Raw genomic sequence first — 13,992 nt, forward strand, 5'->3', positions numbered from 1 at the left:
CCTGTTCTTCTCTACACCTGCTTTTGGGCTGGCACACTAAAACCCCAAAAGTCCCCATGCGGTCTTCTCTTCCTGACCTCTGACCTCTGGCTAGCTCTGCAGCCAGAGCGTGCCTTGCCCTGCCAGTGCCGCTTCCCATTTTTTGGGAAGAACCAAAGCAAGATCGAGTGATGTGGCTCAGTTAGGCAGGACACTGGATGGGCCAGGCATTGTTCTAAGCATCCTTTTGTGTTGAGTCATTTTCTCCTCATGACAATCCTAGGAGATAAACACTTAGAATTCCCACATTGCAGATGAGGAAACTGAAGCACAGAAATACTAATGAATTTTTCTAGAGTTTCCCAATAATAAGCGGAAGAGGCAAGATTCCAACCCAGGGAGTTCTGGTCCAGAGCCTGTGCTTAACAGCCCCATCTGACAGGCTCAGAGGTGTGTGTCTGGATGTGCATCTGCTCCGAGTGGACTAGCGGGCCCGGCCCTTGAAGCTGGAGAGGTTTTATGATGAGAAAGTGAGGCCATGATGAGTCTCCTGCAAGCAAAAGCCTGGGGTCTCCTAAGATGATGACCTGACACTCAAGACAGCCCCTGTAAGCAGAGAGAAATGCCACTGGTTATCAGCTGGTCCCAGCAGACCCCTGCTGCCCCCAGGCCAGCTTCAAGGGGGCAGACACCAAGGCTTGGTTCAGTTGGCAGAGTTGAGAACAAGACTGTGAGATGATACGGAGGTCGACCTAGAGATAAAAAGCCAAAACAAAGGTGCCACAGGGGCTTCCTAAGGAGAGGGGTGGCTGGGTTCAACCCAAACACTGACCCCTTCCTACAGACAGGGTGCTGTGCTAGGGGGCTGTGGAAGCCCTAGGAGGGGCTGCAGGATGTCTGCCAGAGATCAGCGAGGGCTCAGTGAGAACTGGAGGAGAAAGAAAATCATGGAGGGAAGTCCTTAGTTTGCATCAGAAGAGAAAGGTTTAGCCTGGTGGTGAATGTGCGTCTAAGTGGCTATAGCCCCAGTCATCAGAATGGGGGTCTCTCTAGAGCCCTGTCTCTGCAGGGTTATCTGCTTTTCCAGCAACTAAACTTGCAGAGAAACTTGTGTGTGGCCAGGCCTGATTAAAGAGGAGTGCTTGGTGGCTGACCACTGGCATCACTGGCCTGGTACTCAGAAGGGCAGTGGTTCTCAGAAAAAACTGCGAGTGAAAATACAGCAGTTTGACTATATCTGCCTGAAGTCTCACTCCCAGTTCTGGGCCTTCCTAGGGACACTCTTATGATACAGACATTTCTAGAGAGTATCTTACTTAGTCCAAAGGAGTGGCTCAAATGATAGTATCTTAAGTATCACTCTTTCATTCAATTAGTCAGTCAATCAATCCATACTCAGGAGGGTCTTACTACGGATCAGGTATCATGGGGATGTGATGATGAATGAGACAAACACATAGTCTTTACCTTCTTGGAGCTCATATTCCAATGGCAGGCTACTGGTGGAAAGATTGGAGGCCCTACACGTTAAATAGGTTTTTGACTTCAACAGCTTAGATACCACCCCATCCTCATAGTTTCTGATAACCTGGAGAGTAAAGGATTAGATCTAACATGAAGCGGAGGTTCAACTTCATTTCTTTTAAAAATTGGGGATCAGGAAGCTTTAGGGATTATGAAGTACCTGTCCCTTATCCACACCAGCAAGGGGCTCATCCTATGACCTCTCTTGAAGGGGAACCTCACCTGCAATTCTGCCTCATTTGGCATGCACAAGAAATCCAGAAAATCAAGACAGGTGACCCTGTGTAGTCAAAGCAAGTGGGTCTCCAGATGGCAGATGGAAAGCCCCCTGGGGTAATGCATGCTCACCTGGTTAATTGTTGAACAGCCCATACTTGTGCTTGTTTCACCATGATTCTTCCAACTTCCAGAAACAGCCCCTTGGCTCAGCTTTCAGAGCTGGACTGGCCTATCCCAGAGAGGTGGCCCCAACTTTGTAGAAACTGGGACAGGCAGTGCTTCTTAGAGACCCTCCGGTACCCCAAAGAGCGGGGCTTGTTCTCCAAAAAGGAAATGTTTTCAGACTACTTGATGTCCTAAGAAATCTTTCTGGAAAAAGCAGAGACACTAACACCCCCAAGGCCTTTCAACTTCAGGCCGTTCTTCTGTTGGGAACGCCATCTCTTGGCCTCCTCAAAGACCTGGCCTCTTCAAAGACCTGGCCTCACCAGGCACCTGCACTTCCTCTCTCACCCTCCAGGAGCCTTCTGCATGGCCCCCAAGAAGCCTGCCTGGCCCCTGAGCTGGGAAAGCTGAGTTCCCTCCCTGCCTCCTAATTTGGCAGGAGGAATGGAAACTTTCGTGGAAAGCACTTGAGCTGACGAATGCTCCCAAGTCAGGACTTTGACTCGGTCCCTGACAGGGCCACGGGCTCAGGATCCGGAGGGGGGCGGCTCTCCTTCTCCAGGTCAGGACCTCCTGCCCTGGCTCCTCCCCTTGCTTTCTGCCGACCATCAGTCACCAGCTCTCCTGTGACCCCAAGTGACGGCACACCATTAGAGAAGTCATTGTCTTCCACATCCCCCCTTTCCACTTGCCCTCCCCCAGTTCCTCCTCCCCTTCACGGTGTATTTTTCTTCCACACTTTCCTGCGTCCATCAGTGGCTGTGGAGTCTGCATGGGGCTCGGTGGAGTTGAAAGTCTAGAGCTTTTTGCTGTTTTGTTTAAGACCTGGTTATGGTTGTGAGACTTTTTTTTTTTTTTTTTTTTTTGTCAGCTGCCTGTTATATCAATCACGGAGTCGGGATCTATTTATAGGTTGGGAGTACTGTGTCCTTAGTCACAAAGAGACACAGACAGGGGACTGTCAGCTGGTACCGGAGGAGCGGAGCAACGAGTTATCAGCAACTGAAAGCACCTGAGGGGCCGCACATTCCACCCCAGCCCAGTCCTCGTCCTCCACGCCAGCCCCAAGCATGTGAGTAACCCAACTTCTCCCTTTCTCCTTCCCACACTCTGTGGGTCCTTTTCTGTCCCCTTTCTCTCTCTCTCTCTCTCTTTCTCTCTCTCTCTCTCTCTCAATGGATAAAAATATCTCCCCATGCCTGTTCTTTCATCCTGGTTTTCCGCACTCTAAAGCATCCCTGAGTGGCCGAGAGGAAAACGTTGCCTTTCTTAGACTGTCACGGGAAGGTCTGAGGGTCTCTGGATGGCTGGGTGGGACGGTAACACAAACTCATCTGGAAGCAATGAGTTCCCTTTTATTTTTGTTTGTTTTCGCTGAGAAAAAAGTAAGTACATCAGAAGGGCAAGGGAAAGTTTACATGCGGCTCAGCAGGGTAGAGATGTCGCCCAGCGTGAAAACTTTCATTTGCTGGCAGCTCCGGTGTAGGGCAAGCGGGGGAAGGTTACCCAAGAAGACCCAGTGCCCACAGGACAGGTAATGATGGGGGCTCCTGGAAGATTTGGTTTCAACCTGGGAGCTTCCAGGTTCAGGGAGAGTCCCCACAGTCCCGATGACCAGTTTTCTATAGCACCTTAAAGTAAATGACTTTCCCCCTCCCCTCCGCGAAGCAAGTTTGCTTTGAGAAGTCAAGATGAGAGCTGAGGATTTGTCCTGCCTTACAGGCTGTCATTGGCTCCCTCATTTGGTGTATTTTCTTAATCCTGAAAGGGAACTTGGCTGGGGGCTGGAAGGAAGAGTCCCAGGCCAAAGTCAGGTGTGGAGGGAGGGCTGTTGACTGCTTTGCTCTGCATCCTTCGCAAAGGAAGAAACTTAATATCGCAAGGCTTGTCAAAGCTGTGCTTGTTTCAGATAATTCGAATAGTGTGCAGGCTCTGAGTGCACCTCGGGCGGCTCTAGATGGGGCCTCCCCAGCCACAGTCCCGTGTCCATGGGGCTTACCTGCCACGAGCTTCCCGTGCAACGTTTGGGACTTTAGTTTCCGGATATTAAATAGTATTCACCCGAAATCCTGTACTTGGGAAGATTTGCTTTATAGAATTTACAAAGGAAAAGTAGCCCTACATTTTGAAAAAAAAAAAGTAATGATGCCTAATGTATACTTAAGTACAACTTTTTAAATATACCTCTTTTTTTTTTTTTTTTTTTTACCATGAGTTTCTATTTATCCAATGGATACCATATGCTATATGACTGAGGACTCCTTGATTTGTTTGGGAGAACAATATCCTACAAAGAAACAATCTTTCCAACAATTTAAAAGCATTAAACAAAGCAGATATGCCTGTATTATTTTTGATTGATTACGAACAAAATAGTTTTACCAGCAAATCTAACTCGATGAAAGTTAAATAAATATGGATATACACACATATGTTTAGAGAAGCAATTTAATATCATTTTTATTTTGACGTTTCTGAAACCTTAACTTTCCTTTTTCTGGTTCCATGTTTTCAGCTGTATTTTGTTTAGGGTTATTAATATCTTTAATCCATTCATTCATTATTTTGGACGGGAGAGTGGGGATCAGGAAGCAATGAGAAATTAGAAGGCAAACGTCCCATGTTCAGCCAGTAAGACCGCATTCAGTAATGGAGAAATTCAGAACAAGGAGTATGGTATACAAGGGGGTAAACGTCACTATTTAAGATCTAGTATAGATGGTGAAGTCTAAGAACTCCAGAGGGGGATAAATGCCAACTAGGAGTTAAAGTGTTTTATACATATATCATTATTATTCTGCCTATTACGAGGGCCTTTATTTTGGTAAATATGTCCTACTAAGGTTTTTTCACCGTAATGCTGAAGTGGGATTTGGTGGATTATTGTTAATTAAAGCTCAAGTGAATGAAGTGATTGAGACATTGCATTCAGAAATCAGAGAAGATCGCTGTTGGCAAAGCCGAACTTCTAGAACTTTCAGATATCAATGGCTTTTGAGAAAAAGTGTAGCTTTTAAAAAAGCCTTTTGGTACAAGAGCAAATTCTACCTCCCCTCCCCAACCTGCACACTGGAGCCTGCCTGGCCCACTGTGTAGGCCCAGTGTGTCAGGATTAAATGCAGTGGGAGAGAGTCCCACATTCCTGAACAAGTCCTGTGTTCTCAGAGCCTTAATGGTCAGAGAGAAGAATATTTTGTTGGGACATTTAGCTAAAAACCTCCTCTTCCCTGGGCTACGTGTAGATCCTTTCAGGTGAGATAGGGGCTTGTCTGACAGTGTGATAGAGGGCCTGGCTTTCATCCTCAAGTTCAGGATGTGGTTTGGCCCATTGGGCTTAGTTATAGAGATGCAGTTCAGGGAAACTTCAGTGTATTTGCATGAGACAGCCTCTGATTACTTAGTTTCTGCTTCAATAACTATTAATTTTATGTGGTTTGAGCTCCCATCAAGCTCATTTTTTTTTTCAAACTGATTTCTTAAATGCAATTGGTCACGGGGCTGTCTGTGACTTCATGTCTGCAAAATCTAACCATTCCATCCTTGTCATTGTTTATTTCTCTGAATGTAAATGAGCAGTTTCCTGTGTGCATGCACTGTTGTTTTATGGGTCCCCCCCACCGCCCTCGAACACATAGGAATCCAGCCCTGACCTCCCAAATTGGGGACAGTGGGGGCAATGAGCAGGTGCTTTGGAATGCAGCAGGCTCAGGTGCAGGAAGAGGGAATCGCAAATACCTGGAAAGTGCTCCCCTAATTCAAAAGATTTTACATAGTTGAGGCCTCTCCAAATACCCCATCAATTAAAATGGCAGCTGGCAGGATTTTAAAACCAAAGACCATGAACAGCTTTTTCCCTATCACTTCACTTCTACAGTATATCTGTCCATCTTTTTCTTATCTCTATTTTTACATTTCATTATCCTCCCACTTTTTCTCTCCCTCCTGCTTTCCCTCCCCCTTTTCGCCTTTCTTGAAAACATATTTCTATCTGGCACAGAAAATAAACTCAGATTGTGGGTAGTTATGTTAATCTAATTCAATCCTCAGCGGGTTAAGAGTGAAATTCTAATAGTGGAGCGGTGGAGGGCTTTTTTGTTAATGGCTTGGGGATTACATTGAGTTAAAGGCTCATTTCCTAATCAAACAGAGAGGGAGAGAGTGACTCCGAATATTTATGAGTCTCCCAGTGAGAGTTTAAACATTCAACTCCAAAAGCAGGGTTTCTGCAGGAGGAAAGAGTTAAAACCCCTCAGGGCTGCTGGGGAAAAAAAATTAAACCAGTTAAACCATCAGCATTTTCAGGCTTCTGTACAACTTCTGTGCTTGCAAAGTGGAAGGCAGTGTGGAGCTGGAGAGAGGGGAATCATTCCACAAAGCAAAAATGGCAACTGTGGTGCAAGCTCTGAAGCTGGAGTCAGCTGATGTGCTCAGAAAAGAGTGTCCCCTCCAATTCCCCTGCAGCTGATGCGCCCCTCAGTTCACTAAGGGCCTGGAGGGGCTGTGTGCCTTCAACTCCCCGATCACTTCTCCTGCTCCTGTTCGGAGGTGAGAACATAGAGACGAGAGTATGGCTCAATTTGCTAGCAGCTAGAGAGCTCCTGTGCCGTCCGGTGGGGCCAGAGAAATGGATTCTTTCCCACTTTGGTCATGCCCCTGGAGTGCCGAGGGCTCAGTCTTCCCCTTTAGCAGACCAATTAACATCTCCACGGGACCCTTTTCCCACTGTGATGTGTTTGGGTCTGGATCCCTTGGTTCTCCTGCTGGCTTTCTTCACGTGAGGCCCTCAAAGTCCGCCTGGCTCACTGTTCCCAGGTAAGGGCAGGTGAAGAACTCTCTGGTCTCCAGCCAGAGAAGCAACTTGGCCAAGGTCGAGCAATGTCAAGGCCAAGCTGAGGTCAGAAGTCTTAAGTCCAGGCAAGCATTCTGGCCTCTCTCTCCCCTCCTACTCCAGGGAAAGTCAGAGCCATATGGCTGCCAAAACAGACCCTGGCTCCCCTGGAGAGAGATTTCCTTCTTCAGCTTGGAAAGGGAGGGCAGGAATCCCTGATACAAGGGGATTCTGCATGCTGTGTGAACACACATCCTTTTTTCTGCCACCAACCAAGTGAGCAGTTTCTACTTCTTTCACTTGGGCCTTTTTTCCCTGCTTCATGAGGTCAGCAGAGGCACTAGGATGCCAACTTTTTTTCTATAGCATCCCCTGGCTTTTTATTTCGCCTGTACTTGGGCACTGTTCTTTCTTTAGTGCTTCAAGCTCAGTGCCTTGTGAGTCTTGTATTTCTCCTTTCAAGTCAAGGTGGCATCTATAACACGTCTATATCAGCTCTTCTGGGATGCCTTCTCCCTTTTCCTGGGGCTTTCAAGATCCCCGCCTGGTCTCCTTCCATGACTGCATTCATCTCCTGTGCTATGCTTGTTAGCTTCTGTGTCTCCCTCATTAGGCCAGGAGCTCCACCAAGGAGAGTCCATGCTTCATTTCTCTTTGTTAGCCTGCCTCATCATTGATAATTCCTGCCCTCTTGCCCTAACCCGTGCTCTACCGACAGGAGAGAGCTGCAGTTAAGCGTGCGCCTTCCAAGTCAGACAGCCAGGGTTCAAATCCTGGCGCTCCCCTTTCTCAGCTATGAGACTTGAGCTACCAAACCCCTCAGGGTCTCACTTTTCCCATCTGCAAAATGGGGATAACAATAGGATCAACCTCATAGGGTTGTTGGGAAGATGAAACGCATGTGAAGTGCTTAGCCCTGGGCTCAATAGGTGTTGACACTTTTATTTGTTCAGCACGGAGCACTCGCTTCTGCACACATCATGTTACACCATTAAAGACAGGCTCCCACACCTTCCACTAAGGGGATGTTTTTCCTGAAAGTTGGCCATGTAGAGCTCTGTGTCAGCAAGACATGCAGCTTCATCCTCCAATGGGCTATTCCATGAGGAAGCCCTCTAACCTGAGAAGAACCTAGGACCTTATAGCACTGTTTAAACCACTAAGGGAGAGCAGAGGATGTGACCCGGGCTTTGGGCATCACTCCTCAGTCAGAAGAAGCTGTGACTCTTTTCCCTCGTAGAAAGAGAGTTTTGTCAAGTTCCTTGGCCCTGGCTCACATTCCAGTGAGCACTTTTGTTCTTGGGTCTCCAAGTCACTCCTGTACCACCTCCACCCCACATTCTCAGAAGGCAGTTTAGGCTTTGCCTACAGAGCAGGCCAGACCAGTCCTGGCTGTGAAGCCAAGAGGGCTGCTTTTATAGGGCAGCTGGTGACTGCTTTGGCCTCCTCCCTCTTGACATGATCACTTGACAAATGAATCCAAACTCCATCACTGGAGTTCCTGCAAGAGGTGTCCTCTCGTGGGATGTCCGCAGTCCTGAGACCCTCAATACTCCTTGTCCCTATGCAGGGACTCACGACGCTGCCAGGCAGTGCTCTCTCTTCCTTTTCTTTGCCCACTGTTAAGCCACTGTTTCCTGATTGAAGCAGGGGACTGGAATATGAATCCCAGCGCCATCCAAACTTACAAAGTGTGCCATATCCTCACTCCCTCCCCTCTGCTCTCCCTCCTAGCAGTTGGTAGTAGTAATAGCAGTAGTACAGTTTGTAGTAGTCACTATCTCCCTTTTTGCCTCCTTACTTTGAAATTCCCCAGTGCCTAGTGTAGTGCCTGGTACATAGTATGTGTTCAGTAAACACACGCAGAGTGAATTGCAGAAGTTCTTTCCTCATGGGGCCACTTCTAATCACTTCATCACAGGAGGAGTGATTTGATGCTATGGATGTCCACCTGCTTTCACTACTAGGTCAGCTCGTGACCCATTGATCATGGTCCTTGCCCCTATCCTTCTCTCCTCTCTGTCCCTCTCTCCTGCTTTCATGTTCCTCTGTCCAGGAAAAAAAAATGAGATGAGCCTTTTATTCATATGTGCACAAATCTTCCCAGGAATTTTATTCTGTTCAGTGAAGAAGCTTTGTCTAAGTCGATGTCAAATTTAATTGCTAAACTGGTATCTCTCCTGTGAATATTTCCCTCATTTGTCATGCTCTCTCCTCTCCCCTTTCTGAGCCATACCTGCTTCCTCTGGCTGTTCAAACTCTGTAGGGCCCCCCGTGCTCCTCCTCTTGCTTTAACCACTCTGGTCCCGGGTGGTACACATGAGAGGAAGACCTTCCTTCTGAAGTTTTCCAAAGTGTCTGCTTCCATTAGCACAGACAAGGCTTTTGAAAGGTGTCAAGTTATGAACATCATTTTGGGTACTGGATTCTTCCCAGAACAAACCCCCTGCTCTTGTTTGGAAGACAGGGGATAAAAACTCAGGCTGCTGAGGGTTAAATGACAGCAATGAAAAAGTCTAGGCATCTCTTGGGGACAAGTGGCTGGCTGAGACAATTGATTAGCTTGGCTTAGTGATCTTTCTAGCAATATTCAGGAGTGAAATTATTGCTGATTAGGCTGTGTGTGTGTGTGTGTGTGTGTATGTGTGTGTGTCTGTGTGTGTTTTAGGGTTTACAGCAACAGTGGTAGGATAAGATATGAGAAAGAAATGGATTGTTTGCTCCTAAGTCGGTCTCAGGAAGGAACCTATCATCCCATGTGCATCTGGGGTTATATTAAAATTGTGGACTTTATATGCACACAGGTCAGCTGGGGGAAGGCACAATGAAGGGTGCCTAGGGCCTCCTCGTAGATTTTCTTTGCTACTCCCTGTGAATCTGTAATTATTTTGAAATAAAAAGTTAAAAAATAAAGTCAACTGTAAAGAGGCCCAATGTTGGAGACCGCTTCCACCCGCAGGCTCCGGTGGTCGGAGGGATGGCCCAGTGTGCTGTGGAAGGAGGTGGGTACTGGGTGGTCCAGCCCAGTTCCAACCCCACGATTGCTGGTAATTCAGGTGCTCATGCTTTCAGGACCACAGTTTCCTTGATTATAAAATGAGGGTTCCTTGTTCAAAAACAAGTTTCCAAACTGCATTTTAAATTTTGGCTTTAATTTGTAGAGACCCTAGTTTTGTAACTCTGTGGCCTTAATTCTCCTCCTTCCCCAGTCCTCCACCCCAGCAGTCGCACCTAGGCATGTACATGTCTGGAGAGGCCCAACACCTGGGCTCCAGGTTTGCTAAAAGTCCTTTAGCAGAGTTGGAAGCAAGGAGCACGGTTGAGGTTTGGGAGGGGAGTTGCCAAACGGGGTGACCTCTGCAAGTTCTTAACTTCACTGTAGCTTAATTTCTTCACCTGCCAAGTGGGGCTGACACCTCATCTGAGTGTCTCCCAGCACTGGTGTGAAGCAAAATAAAAATCAGAGGATAAACATTCCTTTAAAACTGGAAGTGCTTACCAGTTTTAGACTAAATGATTCCCCCTAATGTTGACCTCCATGAAACAGTTTTGGTGAAAACAGGCTTCAGCGCCAAACTACTGGGGCCTTATCCACATTGTAATAGCTGTGACCTTGGGCAACTGTCCCAGCCTCTCCACTTCACAATCAGTTCCCTCATCTGTAAAATATGGGTTATAAGAACACCTCCTTCATCGAGTTGTTGTAAGAATTAAAGGAGGCCTGTTTAAGTCCCTTGAATAGTACCTGCTGGATAATAAACCCTCAAAGCCACTGCTGGGGGTGAGGATGATGACATTTTGGCTGTTATCATCATTTTGCAGGGTCTAGTGCCAGAAAGGCCAAGAAAGAGGAAACTTTCAAAGTTCCTACATTCCTCCCAAAGTCCCCCCAGAGAGCTTGCCAGTATAGCAGAAGGTGCTATATTGAGTCATGGATGGCTGACCACAATACCCCATGTGCACATGTGTGCACAAACATCTACAGGTGGTTTAAAACATGCCCTCATCCTTTACAATTCCCTGCTGAGGGGGACTCCACTCCCATATCCAATGACCAAGTGAGCATCCTCCCATGGCCTGTCTGGGGTTTGGGTGACCTGGCCAAGCCTTTTTCCTCTCATGGAAATCTGCTCTCCATAGCCTAAAACATCCACAGGCTGCTGCAGTCCAGATGTGAAGGTGGGTTGCCATTTAATGTGGCTTGTCTTGGGTGTCCTGAGCATTCAGAACCACTGGAGTGTCGTCTCTGCACAGGGCCAATTCCTCTTCCCTGCATAGCATAGCTAAAGTGGGGTTGCTTGTTTGCCACATAGTTGATGGTGCATCTTTGGGGAGTACTTTGCAAGGAAAGAAGAATAGGAATAAGTATGGACAATTTCTCATGCCTCTAAGGGGTGCCATTTGTATATTTCAAGGGACTTGGAGAACTAACATCAGGTTCTTGGGGAAAATTCCAAATCCAGACTTGTGACCAGCCTGGGTGTTTGTGCACACGTGTGCACATTAGGAGTATTGTGGTCAGCCATCCATGACTCTTCTTTCCCCATCTCAGGCTGAGAGTAATCTTGAAGGAACATGTAATTACTATTTACTCTAGGGCACTCAGTTGAGAACACACTCATGTAATGACTCTTGAGTTAATTCTGCCTTTAGAATCCCATATGCTGTTTCTCCTTTGGAAACCAGTGGGGCTCAAGCACCACTTTTAGCCCAGGGGAAAAGACCACAAGATGGATATGAATCCTTGCAAGTTCAGCATTTACTCCTTGAGTAGTAGAAACATGGTTGGCAGTGGTGTCTTTCTTCAGCAGAATCTTCACTCGGATCTCTGCCCTTTATGATGGAAGCTTCAAAACAGAGCCAGTGTTAACCTAACGGATAGTCTTGGTGGACCGGGGCAGTCAGCAGCATGGCTAAGGGAACGGAGTTAAGAAAATTCCTAGAGACAGGATGACACATTATATAAGATTTTAAAACATGCAATATATGCCATATATAGCCCAGGGATCAGCCATAAGACGTGCATGGGAATGAAACATCAACTTCAGGAGAAGAGGGATATATGCTCATTGGGATATTATCTGCACTCATCTATCAAGCATGCTTTGGCTTCCTCGGTTTCCCCACTTATTTTGGGGATGAATTTGCCTAATCATTTAAGGTGGATAATGAGGCCAGAGAAAGGGCAAGTGGATGCATTGTTATTAAACCTGTGGAATCTATTTGCTAAAAATATCAGAAATATTACCTTGAAATATGACACTCTACTGATGCCGTAGGACACTGTCTCAGAGGCTACCAAACTGCTTACAGAAATAAAACTGATTTTGTAACAGCATATTGAGCAAGCATTGACATTAGCTTCCATAAGCCACTGCCTGATGGCTTTCTACGAGCTACTTCATCTCTCTCTGCCTCTGTTTCTTCTTCTGTAAAAGAAATGGGTAGACCAGATGACCTCCAAGGACTGTTCTGTTCAGTCCTGACCTTCTCCTGTGCCCCCCCGGGCAGTGATCATGTTGTATGACAGCTGTTTGCCTGTCTGTTTCCCCTCCAGAATTAAAGACTCTGTAGGCAGGGCGTGGTGGGCCCATCTCCCAGCACTGTGCCTGGACATGGCAGGCACTTGACACGCTTTGGATGTTCTAATGAGAGAAATGATACAAAAGTAGATGCCAACCCCCGCAGCCCAGTATCGACTTGGCTGTTTCCAGAAATGCCACAGGCCTGGCTGATTGTGCTTAGCAGTTTTGGTTTCCTCCCTTGAGGCCCTCCCTCATGGGTCAGGGGTGGTGGTTGGTGCCTTCACAGTGTAAACTGGAGAATATGTTAGCAATAATATGTGAACTGAGCTGCCCCAAACAAACCCCCTGAAAACACCTTGGAGGAATGACATTGTTTCCTGGATGCCATGCTTACTTCTCTCCATGCCCATTCTACTGCCTGTTTCTGGTTTTTTCCCCTCTCTCTATCATACTCTATTAATTTAAAAATATTACATTTGGAGACTTGCTAAATAAAGAGACCTCAGAGTACAAAATATCCCTTATCCATTTTCTGGGTCCCTATGTGCTTCCTTATAAAGATTTTTTCTTATTTTTTACTAAATGGCCTTGATTTTATCATTAATTGCTGTGCGACAATTCTTTTTACTGTGTCTAACTTATTTCTTAAATATTCTCCCATAAGTCCTTAACTCTGTTGGTCTCTGTGCCCCTTTCCATTCCTGTCTTTGCCATTTTATAAAATTTATGAAGCGATTCCTTTATATATTGAACCCTTGATCTCAGGCCTTCCCCATAGTCTTCCACCCAAATTTCCCAGAGGAATGGTTCTTAACAATTGGACTTTCACAGTGCAGGTAATCTTGGGTCTTTGTCATTTCCATACTGAGCCTGGGGACGTGCTTTGTTCTCTATCCCCTAAAATCTCGTATTTTCTTTAACCAGCAGTTTTCACATTGGGGTTGAACCATATTATGACTTTAAAGCTTTAAGAATTCTTCAGTATCTCTTTTTTGCTCTATATTGTGAGAGATTATATGTTTTCACCCAGACAATAATCTCTCCTTGTGTTAACTGTACCATTACCCGATACCTAATCATGACATTTCCCTAAGACATTTCTTTATTGTTTCCTTACCTTGTTGTCTAGTGCTTGCCTGGTTCTTGACTTTTTCAAGTGTGCCTCCCCTGTATTACTCTTCTGTGTGTGGGAGAAGGAAAGAGGCATTTTTTGAGAGGCTGTTCTGTGCTGGAAACTTTCTATAGTTTATCTCACTTATCCTTGGAATGACTGAAAGATAGCATTAAGATTCTTCCCATTACACAGAAGAAGAAACTGAGGCTCTGAGGTTAAGGATCTTGCTTAAGCCCACCCAGGTAGCAAACAGTACCATCGAATGTCACCTTCCACAACAGGCAACGGGGCTGAGTGCAAACAGGCAACCACGTGAATACCCTTTTGTATCATTTACCTATATATTGGACTCAGTTCAACATTTTCAGAGTTTTCATCTTTTTATGTATTTTCTTTAAAAGGTTTGAGTGTCCCCCTTCACAGACCCATGTGAAAGAGAGGTCCTGATACTCTAGCTTTGATTCCCCAAGTCCCTGCGTCCTTGTAAAGATGACAACACAGACGCCTCTGCCAGGTCAGCCCTCTGTTAATCAGCCTTAGCTTTCCTTTGGAACTGCTAACAGCCTTGCTTTTCCATAAGTCAGTTTCTAAAAATCTCTGCTGAGGAGCCAGGAACCATGTTGGAGAATGCAGACCTA

General features: G+C 46.3%; 1 protein-coding gene across 1 annotated transcript in view; it reads left to right on the plus strand.

Annotated features, from left to right (window-relative positions):
• The first annotated feature begins 2,764 nt into the window (after positions 1–2,764).
• Positions 2,765–13,992, plus strand: part of ESRRB (estrogen related receptor beta) — a 186,757-nt gene continuing 175,529 nt past the window's right edge. Inside the window, exon 1 of the mRNA XM_054530862.2 lies at positions 2,765–2,959. Coding sequence (XP_054386837.2) covers positions 2,958–2,959 — 2 coding nt within the window. The 5' untranslated portion in view covers positions 2,765–2,957. The remainder of the gene's footprint in view (positions 2,960–13,992) is intronic.

Source organism: Pongo abelii, chromosome 15 (genome assembly GCF_028885655.2).
Source record: "Pongo abelii isolate AG06213 chromosome 15, NHGRI_mPonAbe1-v2.0_pri, whole genome shotgun sequence".
Classification (NCBI taxonomy): domain Eukaryota; kingdom Metazoa; phylum Chordata; class Mammalia; order Primates; family Hominidae; genus Pongo; species Pongo abelii.